The 20,448-nt window shown below is 41.6% G+C and overlaps 1 protein-coding gene across 12 annotated transcripts in view; it reads left to right on the forward strand.

The window, feature by feature from the left end:
- FHOD3 (formin homology 2 domain containing 3) overlaps positions 1-20,448 on the forward strand; it is a 483,155-nt gene that overhangs the window by 41,803 nt on the left and 420,904 nt on the right. For all 12 annotated transcript variants that reach the window (XM_016933551.3, XM_016933549.3, XM_016933541.3 and 9 more), the window contains exon 2: positions 15,748-15,854. In XM_016933551.3, the coding sequence (XP_016789040.1) occupies positions 15,748-15,854 (107 nt within the window). The remainder of the gene's footprint in view (positions 1-15,747; positions 15,855-20,448) is intronic.

A 20,448-nucleotide genomic window follows, 5' to 3' on the forward strand; every position in this document is an offset into this window, starting at 1 on the left:
GATTTTAAAAAACACCATGGGAGGTCAAAAGAGACTGCTGACGGAAGGAGAATGATTTTTTTCCTGCTTTTTGAACATTAGGCCCCACATTTTTGGTTTATGCTACAAATTGTGTAGCTGGTCTGAGTGACCCTATGCATAAACCCTGTTCTTATTGGATCTACTTTATTGGTGGCTCACATTAATGAAATAATGCACCCCTTCCCCTAGGTTTTTGCTTTCTCTCCCTTTCACCAATTCTTCATTCTGATAATACTGAAAGCCTTTCATATGTTTAGTTTCTTTATACATTGTAGTATTCTTGTTTGAACGAATGTGAACAACAGGGATTTTTAAATATAAACCAATAACATATTAAAAGTCCTTGAAAGCTTTATGCAAGAGCTTTGATGATTTAAAGAGAATCAGTAAGAGTTATCCTATTTATGTGGTTTATCCAATAATTGTTCAATTTTTAACTGCGTGAATTTGGTTATGTAGTTTAGCCACCTAGGAGTGGTTTGCACTGCCTCACTTTGTTAGGCAGGATAATAATAAATAAGCAGGATACGCTTGGGACCCGCTGTGTGCTCTGTGCATGTTTGCAGAAGACTAGGAGGTGGGGATCGGAGCATACATATCTTGGCAAAGGTTTTTATTGTTTGAAGGTTGAGCAGCTGGTAACACTAGGCCTAATTATTCCAGATGTTATAGTCTGTGTCTCACTTGACCTCTCATCACATTTTCCAGTTGACCATGTTCTACTTGAAGCACTCTTCCCTTGGTTTGTATGACGGCTTTCTCTTGTTTTTTTTTTTTCCCCCTCTGGTTCTCTCTGGCTGCTGCCGCTCAGTCTCCTTTTCTTTTTTTTTCTTTTTTTTCAGACAGAATCTTGCTCTGTCACCCAGGCTGGAGTGCAGTGTCGCGATCTCGGCTCACTGCAAGCTCCGCCTTCCGGGTTCACGCCATTCTCCTGCCTCAGCCTCCCGAGTAGCTGGGACTACAGGCCCCCACCACCACGCCTGGCTAATTTTTTTCTATTTTTAGTAGAGACAGGGTTTCACCGTGTTAGCCAGGATGGTCTCGATCTCCTGGCCTCATGATCCGTCTGCCTCGGTCTCCCAAAGTGCTGGGATTACAGGCGTGAGCCACCGTGCCTGGCCAGTCTCCTTTTCTTTGATGCAGCCTCTAAATGTTGTTTGCTGAGGACTTAGTCCTTTGCCTTCCTTTCTTCCTCTTCCTTGTATTCTCTTGCGCAGCAGCTAAGAACAATGTCTCATGAGCCAGGTCGTTTAGGTTCAGTTGCTACTAATTGTGTCAATCTTGGGCAAGTTATTTGGCCAAATTACAGTGTTCTGTGAGCTTGTGCTACAGATTTATATCAATTAAAGATGAAATAATAATAGTGCCATCCTCATAGGCTTGTGTGAAAATTAAATAATTCATGTTAACTTGTGTTAATTGAATAGTAAATATTTTTAGCTATTAAAAGTTAGATGTTTGGGCTTCTGCTTTTGGCTATAATGAACTAGCTTGTAGCAGACCAATATTCTACCCAGAACAGTGGAGAAGCTAGCCAGAGGACCAAAAACATTTGTTTTAAGGCTCTGGAGAACTACCAAGGTGGCCAAGACCCCAGAAAAAAAGGAGACTCAGTGAGGTCAGACTCATTAAGTCTGATATTCTAAGTTGCTTTTCATCTTGATGTATTTACCTGTTCACGAGCGGCAGGTGCAGGGTCTATGAAGGCAAGTAGAAAGTGAGGAGGCTGAGAAGTTAAGCAGAGCTAATAGTAGTTTCATTCTGCTGGGGAGAAAAAAATGGAGATGGGGTCTTACCAAGATAGACGGATTCTGTTCAACATTCCAGGCATTCATTTGGGACCCCTAAAGATTACACTATTGAAATAAGGGCTAACCACACACATAATAGGCCATACAAACACTGAAATCCAGTTTTGAGTGAGTTTAATCCTTGTTTGGATTAAGGAGATCTGTTCCTATGGCTTGCAAGAAGCTAAGGAAAATCCTCTCTGAAGGAAAACATTATCCAGGACCTCTAAATGTTTTAATGAACAATGACTACATTCTATAAAGATTTATTCGATATATCCAGAGTCATGACCAAGAAAAAAAGGCCACAGAAACATCTATGTGATCCAGATAACAGAATGATCAGATATGATCTCTAAAACAATTGTGATAAATACATACTAGAAAATAGATTAAGATAAAGAATTTTAACAAAACAAAATAGAGAAATACAATATAAATAATCAAATGGAAATTTTAGAAATGACAAATACAAAAAAAGTATGGAGTAAATGGTTCAACAGAAAATTAGACACAGATGGAGGGAGAATTAATGATCTGGAATGTAGGTCAGTAGAAGATATTAAGACCAATTTATGAAGAGCAGAAAATGGAAAATGCAGAAAGGAGCATAAGCATATGAGTCATGGGTCTAAAATATATGTATTAAAATAACAGAATGGGAAAAGAAGGAGAATGGACAGCAGAAATATTTGAAGAGTTAATGGCCAATTTTCTAAAATCAACAAATGACACCAAACTTTAAGTTCAAGAAGTGCTGCGAATACTAGATAGGATAATTACAAGGTAATCTGCATGCAAGCACATTATATTAAAACTCATGGGAATTAAAGGCAATGAAAGTATTAAATGCAGCTAGAGAAAAATAGATTATCTTCAGAAGAGATATATCAGACTTAGCTGATGTTTAAACCAAAATGATGTAAGCTAGAAAGCAATGGAATAACAGTTTTAGAATACTCCAGGAAAATAACTACTAACCTAGCATTCTTTATCTAGCAAAAACTTCCTTCAAAATGAAGGTGATATGACACTAAAAGCACAAAGAACAAGAGAAAATAGGTAAATTGTACTTTATCAAAGTTAAAAACTTCTGTGCCTCAAAGGGCATCATCAGAAAGTCAAAAACAATCCATGCAATGGGAGAAGATTTTTGCAAATCACATATCCGATAGAAGACTTGTATTAGAATAAATAAGAAGCTCTTACAACTGAACAACAAAGACAAATAACACAATTTTAAAATGGGCAAAGGATTTTAATAGCTGTTTCTCCAGAAAAGATATACACATGCCCAATAAATACATGACAAGATGATCAAAACCATTAGCCATCAGGAAAATGCAAATCAAAAGCATGAGATATCATTTCACATTTATTAGGATTGCCATAATAAAAAGGGCAAACAACAACTAGTGTTGGTGAGATTGTAGAGAAATTAGAAACTTCAAACATTGCTGGTGGGAATGTAAAATGATACAGCCACTTTGGAAGACGGTCTGACATTTTCTTAAAATGTTAATGACCCAGCAATTCTACTCCTAGGTATATACCCAAGAGAGGTGAAAGCATATGTCTACATAAAAACTTGTACACAGACAAATGTTATAGTAGTATTATTCATAGTAGCCAAAAAGTGGAAACAATCCAAATGTCCATCAACTGAGGAATGGATAAATAAAATGTGATATATCCATGCTATCAAATATTATTCATCAATAAAGGGAATGAAATACCAATAAATGCTACAGCATAGATGAAGCCCATAAAACATTATGCTTAGTGAAAGAAACCAGTCACAAAAGACCACTGCTATAGTTTGGATGTTGTCCCCTCCAAATCTCATGTCAAAATTTGATTCCTAGTGTTGAGGGTGGGCATAATGGGAGGTGTTTGGGTCATGGGGATACATCCCTCATGAACAGATTAATGCCCATGGTTGGGGGAGAGTGAGTTCTTACCCATATTTTTTCCATGCAAGAGCTGGCTGTTAAAAAAGAGCCTGGTACCTCTGTCCCACCTCTTTTGCCTCCTCTCTCACCGTGTGATCTCTGCACATGCTGGCTTCCCTTTGCCTTTTGTCATGAGTGGAAGCAGCCTGAGGCTTTCACCAGATGCCCAGTCTTCCAGCCAGCAGGATTGTGAGCCAGATAACTCTTCTAAAATTATAAATGACCCAGTCTCATGTATTCCTTTATAACAACACAAAACAGACTAAGACAACCACGTATTGTATGATTCCACTTACATGAAGTGTCTAGAGTAGGCAAATCTATAGAGACAGAAAGGAGATTAGTGGTTGTCAGGGGCTGGAAGGTATATGTGTAGGGCAATGAGGAGTGACTGCTAATGTGTTTGTGGTTTATTTTGGGGGTGATGAAAATGTTCTGAAATTCACTGTGGTGATGGATATACAACTCTGTGAATATACTATAAGCCGGAGAATTATGCACTTGAAATAGGTGAATTATGTGGTATAAATTATCTCAATAAAGCTGTTACCCCCAAAGTGGGGGTGAAATCAGGATGCTTCTAGGAAACAGAAACTGACCAATTTTGTTGTCAGCAGACTCTCACTAAAGAAATACTAAAGAGAGTTCTTCAGGCAAAAGGAAATTATTATAGATAGAAGCACAGAAATGCAGGAAAGATTGAAGTGCAATAAACAAGGTAAATCTAAGTGAATATTGACTGCCCAAAACAATACTACTTCATGGGATTTAAAATGCATTTCTCATTATCTCAAAAGGTATAGCTGGCACAGTGGGACACACCTGTGCTTCCAACATAATGAAACCTTGTCTCAAAAAAAAGGTATAAATCATATTAAAGTGGTCTAGTGTCCTTAACATTGTCTGAGAAGTGATGGCACTAATTTAGAGTAGTTTTTGCTCAGTCAGGAAGGCATATTATCTGTAGGATAAATCACTAAAAGGCTTAATAAAAGAATGTGTACCTGGGAATAAATAGAATACTAGAAAGGAATATAGAAGAATAAAGAATAGTAGATTAAATCAAATATGGCAGGAAAAGAGGAAAAAGGAAACTAGAACATGCAGATTAAATACTAAACATGCAGATTTGAACTCAAACATCAGCAATCATTTTAAATTAACAGTCTTTGATATATTTTTATTAAAAATTATCAGATTAGATTTAAAAACTATATTCCACTTATAAGAGATACATCTAAAATATATGGGTACCAAATATTGTAAGTAAAGGACTAAAAGAAGACTATCCATGCAACACTAACCAAAAGAAAGTAGCATGCCTGTATTAATAACAGACGTACTCTTCAGGCAGGAAACATTACTAGAGAGAAGGAGGAAATCTCATAGTGCTAAAAGAGTCCACTAGGAAGTATTTGTCTGCACCTAATAACTGAAATAAATGCAATATTGACAGAATGAAAAGGAAAAATAGAAAAATTCACAGTTGTATGCCTCTCTATAGAACAAGCAGGTAAAGAGCAGTGAGGATAGAGATTTAAGCATCTCATTTAACAAACACTGCAACTGTTAGGATGCATTATTTTCATGTATTGGGCCATAACACAAGTCTCAAGAAATTTCGAAGAATTCCAATCATACAGAGTATGTTTTTTTTTTATCACGGTGAAATTAAGCAAGAAATCTACAATAAAAGAAGGTATTAGAAAATTCCTAAATATTTGGAAATTACTTAATATACTTTTAAATAATTTTTGGATCAAAGAAGAAATCCCAGTGAAATTTAGAAATTATTTTGAATTGAACATAATGAAAATATATCACATCAGATCCTGTGGACTATAGCTAAAATTTACTTAGAGGAAAATTATAGTCTTTTTCATATTTATTTATTTGTTGAGACAGTGTCTCTCTCTGTTGTCCAGGCTAGAGTGCAGTGGCACGATCATAGCTGACTGCAACCTTGAACTTCTGAACTAAAGAGATCCTCCTGCCTTAGCCTTCTGAGTAGCTGGGACTACAGGTGTGCACCACCACACCCAGCTACTTTTTAAAAATTTTTAGTAGAGATGAGGTCTTGTGAAAATTATAGTCTTAAATGCACATAATTGAAAAGAAGAAAGGCTGAAAATCTTAAGATTTTAGAGGTTAGGAAAAAACATGTCAAACGCAGAGAATACAGGAGAAAATAATAAAGATAAGAATAGCAATTAGTGAGCTAGAAAACAAACTTATAGAGGAAAAGCAATATAATCAATAGTTCTTTAAAAAGACATTAATAAAGAACTTCTCCTAAATCATTAGAGAAAAAATTCAGACAGCACAGTTAGCAATATCAGAAATTTAAAAAAGGGAATACCACTACCGATTCTCAAGACACATGAAGTAAGCAGTTATCTTTCAGCATGCCAATGCACCTGTGGGATTTCAACCATCATATTTTTATTCACACCCAGCCCCCTGAATCTATTTCTTTATTCACCACCATTTTTAGACATAACACGTTAAAAACAAATCCCAATTTTGGCTGGGCACAGTGGCTCATGCCTGTAATCCCAGCACTTTGGGAGGGTGAGGAAGAAGGTTTGCCTGAACCCAGGAATTCAAGACCAGCCTGGGCAACATGGCGAGGCCTTGTTTTTACTAAAAGTTAAAAAATTAGCCAGACGTGGTAACGCACACCTGCAGTCCCAGCTACTTGGGGGGCTGAGGCAGGAGGGTCACTTGAGCCTGGGAGGTCAAGGATGTGGTGAGTCTTGTTCATGCCACTGCACTCCAAGCTGGGTGACAGAGTGAGACCCTGCCTCAAAACAAAAAACAAAACTGAAAAACCAAAAACCAGATCCTCATTTTATCCCATCTCCCTGCCCCCAAACAGCTATTAGACCAGTGTTTGCCATGTTAATGCAAATGGTAAATGGTATCACCAGTTACTAATTTGCTCAAGCAAGAAACTCAAGATTTTGCCTCTCCATGTTGGACACCACCATATCCGATCAGTCACTCAATCCTCTAACTTTTCCTTTCTCCCTTTCATGCCCTCCTTCCCTATACCATTTCTCTCCCTTTCCTTCTCTCCATTTCCACTGGATTCACCATTGTCCAAGCCACATTGAAATTGTCCCTGATCCTGGCGGTGGCTTCTCCATTTGTCTTCCCTCTTCCATCCCCACACTGCAAAGCTGGTCCTGCACACATCTGCTCACAGCCATTCCATTTCATGGCTTCTTATTGCCCTAGAATCAAGTCTAGTCTACTTTGGGCAGTGAGGCTCCCCCTCCATGGCCGGTGGCCTGCCTCCCTTCACTGCCTTAACTGCTCACACTCTGTGACAGGACTTTTGCATCCACTGTGCTTCAGTCCCTACACCCCACATTCCACCCTAAAGAAAACAACAGAAACAACACAGGCAACAAACTCATTGTGCTCCTCACTTCCTGAACTGCCACCAGCTGTTGGGTGATCAGGACACAGTGTAGTGTGTGGCATGGACACAGTGTCTCCCCAGGACACAGTGTAGTGTGTGGCATGGAGAAGAACAGGAAAGGACTATCAATCTGAATGAGTGAACAAACCAGTGATAATAATAATCCTGAAACATAGTGTTGATACGATTTTCAACTTGAATAAAGTGAAACGGAAAATGGCAAAAGGTGCCTATAGACATAAGTAAAAAATATATTCCAGCTTTTTCAAGGGAAAGTTTAATGTATTTTTGGCTATTTAATGATAACAAAATATTTTAAAATAATTCAAATGTTTACCTATTTACCAGACTATCACTCCCTCTAAATTTAAGCTCTGAATGGGAGACATCCAGCCTTTGTCTTTCTTGCAGAATTTGGTAGAGGCTCTTGCCTTTGGTTGGTGAGCTGGACTCTTTTGTTGACTTAAATAGAAATCTTGGGCTTATTGGGAAACTGCTTAAGTCAATTTCAAGACATTGCTTCTCTTGCTCGGTGGCCACAAAGAACATAACTTATTAAATATTTCTGAGAAAGTAAAGTCCAACTGCTTTCAAAGTAAATACACTCATATTATTTCATAACCCATATATGCTGGATCATCAAAGATATCTTTGTACTTCATCCTAAAACATTTATTAAAGTAACTATGATGTGCTCATTTAGAAAAGGCCAAATGGGCCACTAAGAACTTAAAAGTTTAAAAATGATTTGTTGGGGTTAGCCAACAGGAACTACTTTCTTCTGATATCATGTGAATTGATTTCATGTAGTCTTTCTCTTAACAAAATTGACCAAGTGTTACTTGTATTTTTAAAATATGTAAATGTAATTACAATTTTTTATGTGAAATGCATTATACATACAAAGGAATACATGTGAGGAGTGTGTATAGTTTGAAGGTTAATGAAATGAATACCACATTCTCACTATCACCTTAGGAAATAGCAGAGGACAACCTCAGAGTGTGTGCCCTGTATCTTGTCCCTTTGCAATGGTTGTTATGGGTTATGGGGGAATCATTAGTCCATAAAAGTTAGAATGATTGAACCGAGTTTTGTGTTGGTTTTGTTAAGACTTGTGAAAGGGACATGTGGCACTGCTTGTTGGAAAGCTCTCTTTCCTAACATTTTTTGCTTGTCCTTTAAGTCCAGTTCCTTGTCTCTGCTCCATTTAAAAGGAACCACAAAATCCAAGGAAGCCACAAGCTTCATGGCTGCCTAGCAACAAAAGTACCATTTGAGGGGGGAAACAGGCGTAGCTGTATTGCAACTGACCAAATGGAACATGCTGACTGCTTTTGGGCTGCTCTTAGAGCTGTATGTTCCTGAAGTGGGGCACTCAGGGGACCCATAGTCAAGCTGGCCCTGGAGAGAGGTAGGGTCCACAGCAACACTTCATTTATGAGCCAAGAGTGGGGCTAGCTTTGTGGGCGTGTGACTGATGGAGTCAGAAGGGTCCTGTGCTTAAGGTTGCTATCTTGAAATTCTTCCAAGTTTTATCTTTCCATTTGCATTTTGAAAGTGAAGTTCCATGGATCCATGGAGCACACTCTGGGGGTTTGGGACTTCGTGTGTTCTTGCCTCCTGCTGTGTCCTCTCCTGTGTGGGAGGGTCCTTGGCTGACTGCTCCCTCACTCCCCGGTGCTCCAGGCTCTGTTTGGGCTCCCCTTCCTTGCTTTTACCCAGCAAGTGCTGCTGTCTTCTGCCCCAAGCAGGACTTTGGGCTCAGGGATGGTCAGGGAAGCAGGACTTTGGGCTCAGGTATATTCTTGCTCTGTGGCATGTCAGGGTTGGGCAGGTAGTGACCAGCCCTGCCTTGAGCCTGCAGTGTCATGGTGCATTCAGCGGGCAACTCGAAGGGGGCAAACCTCTCACCCACCTGCCATCCAGGTGCAGAGCATGTGGAGTGTGAAAGTTGTTTTCCCTGTCGGCTGTGGGTTGAGGTGGCAAGCTCATGAGAAGAGGAGGGTGACGTAAAGTCAGAACCCTAAAGTTGCTGCTGAGCCTGTGAGTCAACTGGAAAGTTCTGGTTTGGCCCAGTTTGGCCAGTTTCTCCTGGGCTGTCTCATGTGTCTGTCATGTGGGTCATCTGGAGGCTTGGCCATCCAGGCTGGCCTTGCGTGACATGTGGCAGTTGGCAGGCTGTGAGTGGGGGTGGCAGGAGCAGCCAGGCCCGAGTCTTTCACCCTCCAGCGGGTAACCCCAATATCTTCAGACAGAGGCAGAGCTCCAAGAGCAGCAAGAGAGGGCAGCCTCAGTCTCTGCCAGGTCACACGTGACACTGTCCATTGGCCAAAGCAAGACACAGGTCACCCAGATTCCAGGAGTAGAGGAAGAATCTGCCTCTAGAGGGAATTTGCTGCAAAATCACATTGGGAGGATGTGGATGCAGGGATGGGGGAACCAATGAAGTGCCATAAGCACTTGCGCTTTCCATTAGGTTTACTTTTTTCTTTTTAAGATCAGAATGTTTTCCCACTTCTAAACTATAACCAAAATTAGTTTAAAGAGTAGCCCTAGTATATATTTATAGAACGGTTCTGTGCAAATCTATTTCAGGATTACACAGAAATTTTATTGCCTGGGCTATGGATCGCTGTGGACCTGCTGCCAAAACCTAGATAATCATTAAGCTACCCCAGTAACATACTAGTTCACTGGACTAAGAAAAAGAAAGAATACATAAATCGAGACGTGACATCAGCCTCCTTTGAGATGTTTGGGTGTTTTTTCAGGATGGTGAGTCTGCCCTTTCTTTTTTTTCTTTAGATGACAGTCTCACTCTGTTGGAGTGCAGTGGCGCAATCTTGGCTCACTGTGACCTCTGCCTCCCTGGTTCCAACAATTCTCCTGCCTGAGCCTCCTGAGTAGCTGGGATTACAGGTGTGTCACCACCACATCCGGCTAATTTTTGTTTGTTTGTTTGTTTTTTGGTGGAGATGGGGTTTCACCATTTTGACCAGGCTGGTCTCAAACTCCTGACCTCAAGTGATCTGCCTGCCCTGACCTCCCAAAGTGCTGGGATCACAGGCATGAGGCATCATGCCTGGCTTGCCCTTTCTTTTTGACTGCACTATCTTTGCTGAAACAGTCAAAAGAACCCCAGAGTGACTTTGCATAGTGTCTCTACAAGGAGTGGAAGGCTCTTTCTATGTCTCCAGAGAATGAGGTCCTGCTTTATTGGTGTGTTTTATCCCAGGCGGAGTGGCACAAAATCCTGGATATTTAGAAGGACACTTACTGTGGATCTGAGACTGGCTGCCCGCTGAACACCCTGCCTCCCACCAGAATCCTGGCCACAGATTTACAGCCCTAACTGTGTGAGCCTGCAACCCAATCTGAAGTCTTCCTGTTGCACCGCTGTCACTGCCCCTAAATTTCCTTAATCGCCGTACTTCTGTAATAGCCCTGTAATGTTATCTTCCCCCATGGCTCCTGGCTTTGTCTTATGTCCTGAAGTGCCCGGCAATGTCCTGGCCACCAAACCTAGAGCCAAGAAAGGACTGCAGGGGACATGCTGCCAGGGGATCAGGGTTGATATGAAAATTGTCAGAGTCAGGAAATTCCAGGTCCCTTAAGTCACTTGGGAAGACATTTGACAGGAAAGGCCAAGGAATGGGATCAGGTTGCCTCCGTGTAAGTAAGAATTGAGATTCCCCGGTGGGGACTGGTCTGGCAGGGAGGTGTCTGAGTTTTTCACTCTGTAGGGAAAGTTTTGATATATCTGTCTAAATCTGTGTAATAACTGGATTTGAATTAATCACCACTCACTGTCTATTCATATTGTTTTTAGTTCTTCGGAAAGTTTATGACTGTTACTTCTTTATCACTGACAAGATTGAGGAATTCATTTAGTGTACCTATTAATTTGCTTATTAAAATAATAACTAAACATGACCCCATTCCCACATATTTAGGGACTTTTGCTGTTTTCAACATATCAGTCCAGCCAAGAAGCACTGTGTTCTTCCTCCTTGGCTCATGTGATGGTTTAAATATTAATCTCCTGTGTCTCGGGTGTAATGATGGGCTGGGGTTTGTGTGGTGGATGGCTCGGGTGGTGTGTGTTGACTCGTTTGCTGTCTTCACAGCCCCTGTGTTGTTAGGATCCCCTTTGCACACACATGTCCTGTCTCCCAAAGGGCAGCCCCTCTTCCTATAGCCCCGCTGTGAGGACTCCACATGAAGTTCCTGAGAGATAAAGAGATGCAAATTATTTTCTTTTTCGGTTGAGGGACTCACTAGCACAAATGGGATGGGCCTGCCCACCCATTCATTAGGGATCTGGGTTGTGACATCTGGCGTAGGAGGTAATGGCAGCCTCTATCCTGGAGGGGGGACTCGGGCAGTTCCATGGAGGATGCTTAGGTCTCTGCTAACGATAGCAGAAGGGATATAACTGAGGATGAACGTCCACCCATTTTGACAGTTGATTTAGATGGTGTTTTATTCTCTTCTGTGTTTGATTTGTGTGTTATACTTAAACGATCTCTTTGAGGGAAGGAAGTGATTATGTGTTCCTTGGTGCCCTGCCTGTGCCTGACATATAATTTTGTTAAAATTGAACTGTGGAAATGGTAGTAGTTATGCTGTCCAGAATGTGAGAAGAGGAATGGTGAGAACAGGCCATTGTGCTAAGGTTTGGGGATTCTGCTGTCAGAGGCTAGGGAGATTATGGGGCTTCCTGTTACAGTTTGGGGCTGGCACAAAGCGCCTTGAGGCAGATACCTGGCAGGCCAGGGTGAGCGTCCAGAAAAGTGAGATATTTGTCTTGGGCTACTGGGAATAAAATCTGAAGATGCGAGATGGAAATGATATGCAAAATAGCCCAGATGGGGCTACATCTGCCGGCCACTAGTACATTCCCACCTCCTCCCAGTCTAAGGAGAAGAGCACAGGGCTTAGGCAGGGCTGGTGGAGACTGATAAGCCTGGGTAAGGGGCTGTCAGTCTTTTCATCTCTGTTATCCCTGCTTTAGGTACCTCAACTGAATGGCCAAGAGCAGTATGTGCTAATGCTGGCCTGGGTGACCTGCAAGACTGATTGTCAAATTCTCAGGAATTTCGTGAGCCACTTTTCAAATGTAGCTATTACTAAAAATTAAATTGGCTAGGCACAATGGTTCACGTCTGTAATCTTCACATTTTGGGAGGCCGGGGTGGGAGGATTGCTTGATGCCAGGAGTTCAAGACCAGCCTGCACAACAGTGAGACCCCCCTGCTACAAAAAAATAATAATAATAGTAAATAAAAATAAAAGAAATTTAAAATAAATAAGAATTATAGAAACTCACAATTGAGCAGATTATATTAAAAACAAAGGTTATAGACATTCACAGTGTGTCACTTCCTAATTATTTCACTCCATTCTGCTACCTCTGCTCTCCAGGTTATTTAGGTCTTACAGATCTGTGTGGTAGAAATGCTGTATACTGGTGAGCTGCTGCACACCTCTTTCTAACCCCATGCTCAGCGACTGTGCATTGGTGGCTTGAAACAGGCTCTGGTGGGAGTATTTATGCCACATTCATGTGTATGCTTGGCTTCTCTCCAGACAGCACTACTTGCTCTTCGTTCTCTCCCTCTGGCTGAGTGTGGATCACAGGCTCAGAATGACTCAGACCTCCTTGAGGAGAAGTAGAAACTCCTTATCCCAGTGCTTCTCTCTTTAGGCTCATATGTTTCCAGGGGTTGAGGAAAAGGACATTGTGATGGCTTAAAGAGGTTTTGTCATTCCATCTTTCAGTCTGTTGATTATATGTGGGATTAAAAATAGGCAAAGTGTTGATACTATCAGCTGAACACACTAAATCAGCTTTCTTAGTTAATAACAGCAGTAGAAATTGAAGCAAGAATGAGCTGCCAATGATTACAACCAGACACATGGTCCACTGTACGTGTCAACAGGTCCAATTTCCATTGGAATTTTCCACCTGGAAAGATAAAGTCTGATTTCAGTCCACTGGTGATCGTTGGCTCAGGAGACACCTTCTGCAGGAAACTCTTCCTGCCTGCTGCTTCCATAGAGTAGGGGAGGCAGCTCCTGTGTGTTTCCCCAAAACCCTGGGCACACCTTTGACACTACAGTACAGACAGGTTGGCCAGTTTGTATTAAATGCTTTCTCAAATCAGATGATCCATCTATAAGATGCTGCTCAAGAATGCTGAAATTCACCATCAAGCCTTTAGTAATTATGAGGTATGGTCTGCTATTAGAGAAATAAAACAAGTGAATCAAATAGGATTAACCCCTTCAAATGACTTAACTAGGTATTTCTCACAAGTAATAAAGAAGAAATTCCTTTCATTCTGTTGCGGATAACCAGAAACAAGGAACTGTGGGGTTTCTAACAAGAATTAACAGCCTGTTATAGATGCTGCGTCTAAACAAGATGACAGTTTGCATTTCTCTTGTTGAGGATAATAACAAAACTTTCCTATCAAAACAAAAACTAATCCCTTATTTGAAATCTCACTTATAGCAGATTATCAAGCATTCATCTAGATGTTTTAAAGTAACCACATATTTGTCTCCACTTTTCCCCTAGCTGTCATTTTGGAATAATAGCCTAACTCAGCAAGAAGATGAATTGAGTCACTCTTACAGCTCAAGAAATCAAGCATGAGGGTATAAGTTTAGATTTCCTCATAATATTAATCTCAATCTTCTTTGGTAAAATTATTTTTCTCTATTTTAAGAGTAATCATTCTATATGTAATATAATGCTAACTGCTACCTGTAGCAACCACAAAACCTTAATGAGTTAGCACAGCAAAGGCTCGTTTCTTGATGCTGTCACAGTCCAGGATGGGTCAGTGGATCTGGGCAGCAAAGTGCTCTCTTCCATGTAGTGACTCAGGAACCCAAGCTCCTTGCATCTGGGGCTCTGCTTTTTTCTAGGTTTCAAAGTCTCCTCTGGCTCCTCTGCATCTGGCCATAGGCAAGAAAAGAAAAGTGGACAGTTGTGCAGAGGTGTTATGGCCAAGCCTGTTGGGGGCCTTCTTCACTTTCACCCACATTCTGTTGATCAATACTCAGTTATGCAGCCAGAGCCCAACTCTAAGGCAAGACTGTGTGCCTGGGGAGAAAAGGGAATGGTGTTGGCAAACACATTTGCTCGGTCACACCAGAACACTCAGTTGATACAAGCTGCATTTTGCACCGTGACAAAATTTTCAAGTTCTGTGTGTGTCTTGGGCTGTAAAGAGGATGCAGAGTGTAGTGGTTGAGACCATGTCCTCAAATCAAACTGCTGGTATCCAAATTCCAGCTCCACCATTTACTAGACGGTGAATTGGGCAAGTAACATAGCCTCTCTTTGTGCCTCACAGTCCTCATCTGTAAAATGAGGAGGACTCATTTTACAGAGTCCTCATTTTACAGAGGACTCATTTTACAGAGTTTGTGAGAGAATCAACTGACTTCCCATGTACAAATGTTTAGAACAGTGCCCAGAATATAATGAACAACATATAAATGTTTGTTAAACAAAATTTTTGGCTGGGTGTGGTGGCTCACGCCTGTAATTCCAGCACTTTGGGAGGCCGAGGCGGGTGGATCACCTGAGGTCAGGAGTTCGAGACCAGGCTGGCCAAAATGGCAAAACCCCATCTCTACTAAAAATACAAAACAAAATTAGCTAGGCATGGTGGTGGGTGCCTGTAATCCCAGCTACTTGGGAGGCTGAGGCAGAAGAATTGCTTGAACCCGGGAGGCAGAGGTTGCAGTGAGCTGAGATCATGCCACTGCACTCTAGCCTGGGTGACAGAGCGAGACTCTGTCACCAAAAAAATAAAAAACAAAAATTTTTAAAAATGAGATCAGTGTGCATGCCTATAATCCCAGCTACTCGGGAGGCTGGGGCAGGAGAATCACTTGAACCCGGGAGGTGGAGGTTGCAGTGAGCTGAGATTGAGCTACTGCACTCCAGCCTGGGTGACAGAGCAAGAGAGACTTAATTTCCTGTGTGCTATGTTGTAATTTGGGTATATTGCCATTCAGTTGGAGGATGTTTCAGTTCAATTGTAAAAATACTTTATTGAGCAACATTATTTGTAATGTGCAGAGTATGACCATAGAATCTGAATCAGCAGGCTCCTCACTGAATCAAAGGAAACAGCATATTTTCCCCACCAAATTTGCCTTTTAAGCCCTGTGACTCAATCCATGGTCACAGCAGCATCGTGATCTCGATTTCCACTCTTGAAATGGCAGGTCTCATCTGTGCCCCTGAGAGTGGAAAAAAGCGCTGGCCCAGTGCCCAAAGGGCTCCTTCAGTGGCTTAGGGCCCAGAGGATGCTGTTGATGTCACTCTGTTAAGAGATGCCTCATCCATCCACTTGGTACACAGATTGTTCCCGATCTATTTGCACTAACATACTAGCTCTTCAAGTTATGATCCACATTTCAGAACATTGCTTGATTTTACAAAACACAGGAGGGCAACATGATGTGATTTCTCCATGTGTAGTCTCCATCTGAGGAGCAGGTTGAGTATAACAGGCTCTTTCTCTTGCAGCTGGATGACTGTACTCTGCAGCTCTCTCACAATGGCGCCTACCTGGATTTGGAGGCCACCCTGGCAGAGCAGCGGGATGAGTTGGAAGGCTTCCAGGATGACGCCGGGTAAGAGCAACTGTTCACCCTGCCGACTGGTCCCCACCTACCAGGAAATGGGGGTACATTGAGGCCTTAAAATATTTAGGAGGAACTACCATGGCTTTGACCTTCTCTTAATTCTCAATCACACACGAGGGAGATGCAAGTGACTCATCAGTGGTGACTGCAGACCAGTTTCCATTTTGAGTAACTTTTCTTGATGGGTGCTCGGGAGTAGCCTTTCCTAGGAACATTTGTGGTAATCAAGCACATGGTATTTATATGCTAAGTTATTTTAAAATCGTATGTCACAATTAAATCGATATTTTCCAGCCAGCTGTGGTGGCTCACACCTGTAGTCCCAGCTACTCGGGAGGCTGAGGTGGGAGGATCGCTTGAGTCTGGGAGGCCGAGGCTGCAGTAAGTCATGATTGTGCCACTGCACTCCAGCTTGGATAAAAGGGCAAGACCTTGTCTCTAAAAGTGAATAAATAAATGGATATTTTCCAGATTTTAGTGGATTTGCAACTATTTTAGATATTGTATTCAATGATAATTTACTGGATAGTTTCTTAGCAGATGCTATAGTAGATAGTTTTATACGGTATCATCTTTTAAACTCATTACTGTGGAAAAAATAATTATTAATTATGTTAATGTCAACTTACTTTTTGCCTATACCTAGAATTGCTTAATACTTTTGCTGAATAAAGAAATACTGTGAGTCTGAATAAAGCAATATGCACATAAAAAATCAGAGATGTGCACAGAAAGTGAAACCTCTCTAGGAATATACCCATATCAGCAGCCATTCTTATATTTATTAGATTACTGAAATAGCCCCTGATGGGGCCCCACCTTTTTCCTTCTGATTTTTATTTATTTATTTATTTTTTGAGACAGAGTCTCACTCCAGTTGCCCAGGCTGGAGTGCAGTGGCGTGATCTCGGCTCACTGCAGCCTCTCGAGTAGCTGGGACTACAGATATGTGCCACTGTGCCCAGCTAATTTTATATATATATATATATATGTTATTTTTGAGACGGAGTCTCGCTCTGTCACCCAGGCTGGAGTGTAGTGGTGCGATCTCGGCTCACTGCAACCTCTGTCTCCCAGGTTCCAGCAATTCTCCTGCCTCAGCCTCCCGAGTAGCTGGGACTACAGGCGTGTGCCACCACGCCCTGCTAATTTTTGTAATTTTTAGTAGAGATGGGGTTTTGTCATGTTGCCCAGGCTGGTCTTGAACTGCTGAACTCAAGCAATTCACCCTCAGCCTCCCTAAGTGCTGGGATTACAGGCGTGAGTCACCATACCCAGCCTACTTCTTATCCATCTCGAACTAAGTATATCTCTGATTTCATCACCCTCCTCTTCAGGAAACTTAAGAGGTTCCCTGATACTTTCCAGATCATGCTCAGCTATCTTAATCTGTTGTCCAGAAGCCCCCAAAAGTTGTTTGAAACCACTTTGCCCAAGTTAAAAATATGGTCCACTGAATACTATCTGGGAGTTCTCATTTTTCATGAATAGCTCAATTAATGGAGAAAAATTGGAACCTTCTTAGTTTCATATAGCTATTTGACTTCAGTATGTACTGATGGCTTCCTGGGTTTCCCCTGTTTTAACACCCTTCACAATTTATGATCATTGATTGTGCTGCTAGTTGCACCTCTTCTCTGCGGCTAACACTTCACTAGGTCAGAACCATGCCTGTCTGAATGTCCAGGATTTGGCATTTTCTCAGCATGTTTCAGGCACTTAGTGAATACTAGTGTCCAGGTGAATGGCGCATTGCCAGAATGGATTCCTGAATAGCATGGCCATGCACACCAAGAAGACCAAGGTCCTTCTTAGGATTCAGCAAGATGCTCTGAGGATACCCTTCTTGTCTCCAGAGTGGTAGTAAGGGCACACCAATAGTATATGAGAAAAGATCCTGGAAACCACTCTAGGCTGTGCATATGGGAGTGGTATCTTAAGTCACACCAGATTCTACTTATTGCTATTTTTAAAATTAACACTATTAGGCTGATAGACTTGGGGATGTTCCATTGCAATAGTTTTTATCAAGTATTTGACAGTGACATCCTTTCATATAAGTTGTCAGAATGCAGGCTAGATGATAGTCTAATTGGATGACTTCATGGCTCATTGATCAAACAGACCCTGGGAATGTTATGAGTAGATCATTGTCAGCTTGAAAAATGTCTCTAGTGGTGTTGTGCTTGAGGACCTTGTCCTCGTTTTTGTTTTCTTCTTTCTTATCAAAACTTGAATGATTTGGAGATGACAGCTCAGAAAAAAAGTGCTAATGTATTGATAAAAGCAATAAGAATAAAGGGTGTGGGAGAAGAATAATATTTTTGGATCAGCTATTATGCCAGGTACTATATTAGGCTCCCTATTCACAAGATCTTTAATAATTAATTATCATACTAGTCATGTAATTGGATTTTATTGTCTCAATTTTTCATCTGAGACAACCAAGGGTCAGAAGTTAAATTAAATGTCTGGGGTGGCAAAGCCAAGTTTGAACACAGATGTGACCAATTCCCAAGACTGTGCTCTTCTGCCATCCCGGGGCTTCTGGGCAAAGGTACTTTAGGTTCTATGCAGCATGTACATTGGCACCTTTGGTGGCATGAGGTTGGTTCCTGCAAGGACAATTGGTCCTGGTCTAAAACACTGTCTCCAGTTGAAACAGCTTTGCTGCCATCATCCATCACTGACACTACAGTTCACCTGGGCAACACCTGTCTCCAGATGCTGGCACTTCCTCCACAGCTGTTCCCAAAGAGCCAGGGCATCCTGCTATAAACTCCCCAGAGTAGATTCTGGTTCTTGTATTCTCACTTTGTTCCCTTCTGAATCATCACTTGGCCATGAGTCCATCCAATAGGTAGAGGTTGAATCCCATTTCTATACTCTAGTAGCTAGGGTTGCTGGGAAAATGAATTATGGCAAGATGAGGAGGTGGGACTCAAGACTTGGGAAACTACAGAGGAAGGTAGCCCAAAAGATATTGAATAGCTACACATTTAAAATTTTTTCTAGAAAAATTTAAATTTTTAATTATTTTTGATAGGGTCTTTCTTTGTCACCCAGGCTGGAGTGCAGTGGTGCAGTCACAGCTCACTATAGCCTCCATCTCTCAGGCTCAAATGATTCTCCTGCTCTGGCTAATTTTTGTATTTTTTTGTAGAGACGGGGTCTCCTTATGTTGCCTAGGCTGGTTGGAACTCCTGGACTCAAAACAATCCTCCTGTCTTAGCCTCTCAAAGTGTTGGAATTATAGGCATGCATAGCTACACATTTGACAAGTGTGCCCCCAAATCACCCTAGAGTGAGGGTTTGTATCGTTGAAATAGACTTTTTAGGTCCTCTCCTAGATGTGTGGCATTTGACAAAGTCTGTGTGTCTCCCATGTGGGGGAGTTAAAATATAATTGCTTCCCAGTTAAGATTTGCCCTTTGGAGGTATGAAAATGGCAAATACCATTTTTTTCTCTTGATTTCTTTGTGTCAGTTATAGCAAAATGTCTGCTAATATTGTGGCCATCTAATGAAGATGTATGAGTCTGTGTGAAAATTGTGATGTTTTTCATACCATGTGTTCTGAGTTTCCTTGCTGGAGGATTTTGCTTCTTTGTTCTTGTCCATTACCCTGCACTTTTATGCCAAGACTAAAAATTAACTTCTCGTTTAGAATTATCACTCAGGCTCTAGCTAGTCAGAGAAGAGGAGAAAGACCTTCAAAAGTAGAAGGACAAAGCAATTATTATGCTAAGAAAATAGAGCCAGGTCTGTTCATCACCTTCTGAGGCCAGGGAAATTAGCAAGCATGACCTGGTGCAGCAGACAGAGAAGCCTGCAGCCTCCAGGTTATTTTTCCTGACGTTGTCATTGTGTGGCCTTGGGCAAGCCACTTTACCTCTGATAGGAGTTTATAAAATGAGGACACTTGTAACATTTATTTACAGAATAAGGAAAATATGGCCCAATCCCATTTATCTTGCTGTATGAAGAGGGGTCCTGATGGGGTCTCTGGCACCTGAGGAGAGCAGTGTAGCATAATGGTTAGGGACACAGGCTTTACCATTAGTCTCATGGCTGTTTGACCCTGGGGATGTAACTTCACCTCTCTGAACCTCAGTTTCCTTATAATTGGGGGCAATATTATCATAATACTGCCTCTTTGGGTTGTTTCGAAGTAAAATATGATAACGTATCTAAAACATTAACTAGTTCCTGATACATAATACACACTCAAAACTGTTAGCCTCTGTTATAATTACAGTCCAATTCTGGAAAGATGATACATTGAGATGGGAACCACTGGAATTTAGACCCAGAGGATTCTATGCAGGTCAGGTGCCCTGAGATCTCAACTTTTAGTTAAGAGACCTCAATGGAGGTTTGCCCACAGGGCTGAGCTGGGCCAGAACCTCTGCTCTTTTGCCTGTTGCTACCCTCAGTGTCTCTGAAAGGAAACCAATGCCAGCCTGGGTCCACAGGGCACTGTCATGGAGAAGGTGGGCTTTTAGGCAAGCCCTGGAGGATATGGTGGCTTTGGGTATTTGGAAGGTGCAGCCAGGTGGGAGTGTGGCTTGAGCCAAGAGTGG

This window comes from Pan troglodytes, chromosome 17, assembly GCF_028858775.2.
Source record: "Pan troglodytes isolate AG18354 chromosome 17, NHGRI_mPanTro3-v2.0_pri, whole genome shotgun sequence".
Taxonomy (NCBI): Eukaryota; Metazoa; Chordata; class Mammalia; order Primates; family Hominidae; genus Pan; species Pan troglodytes.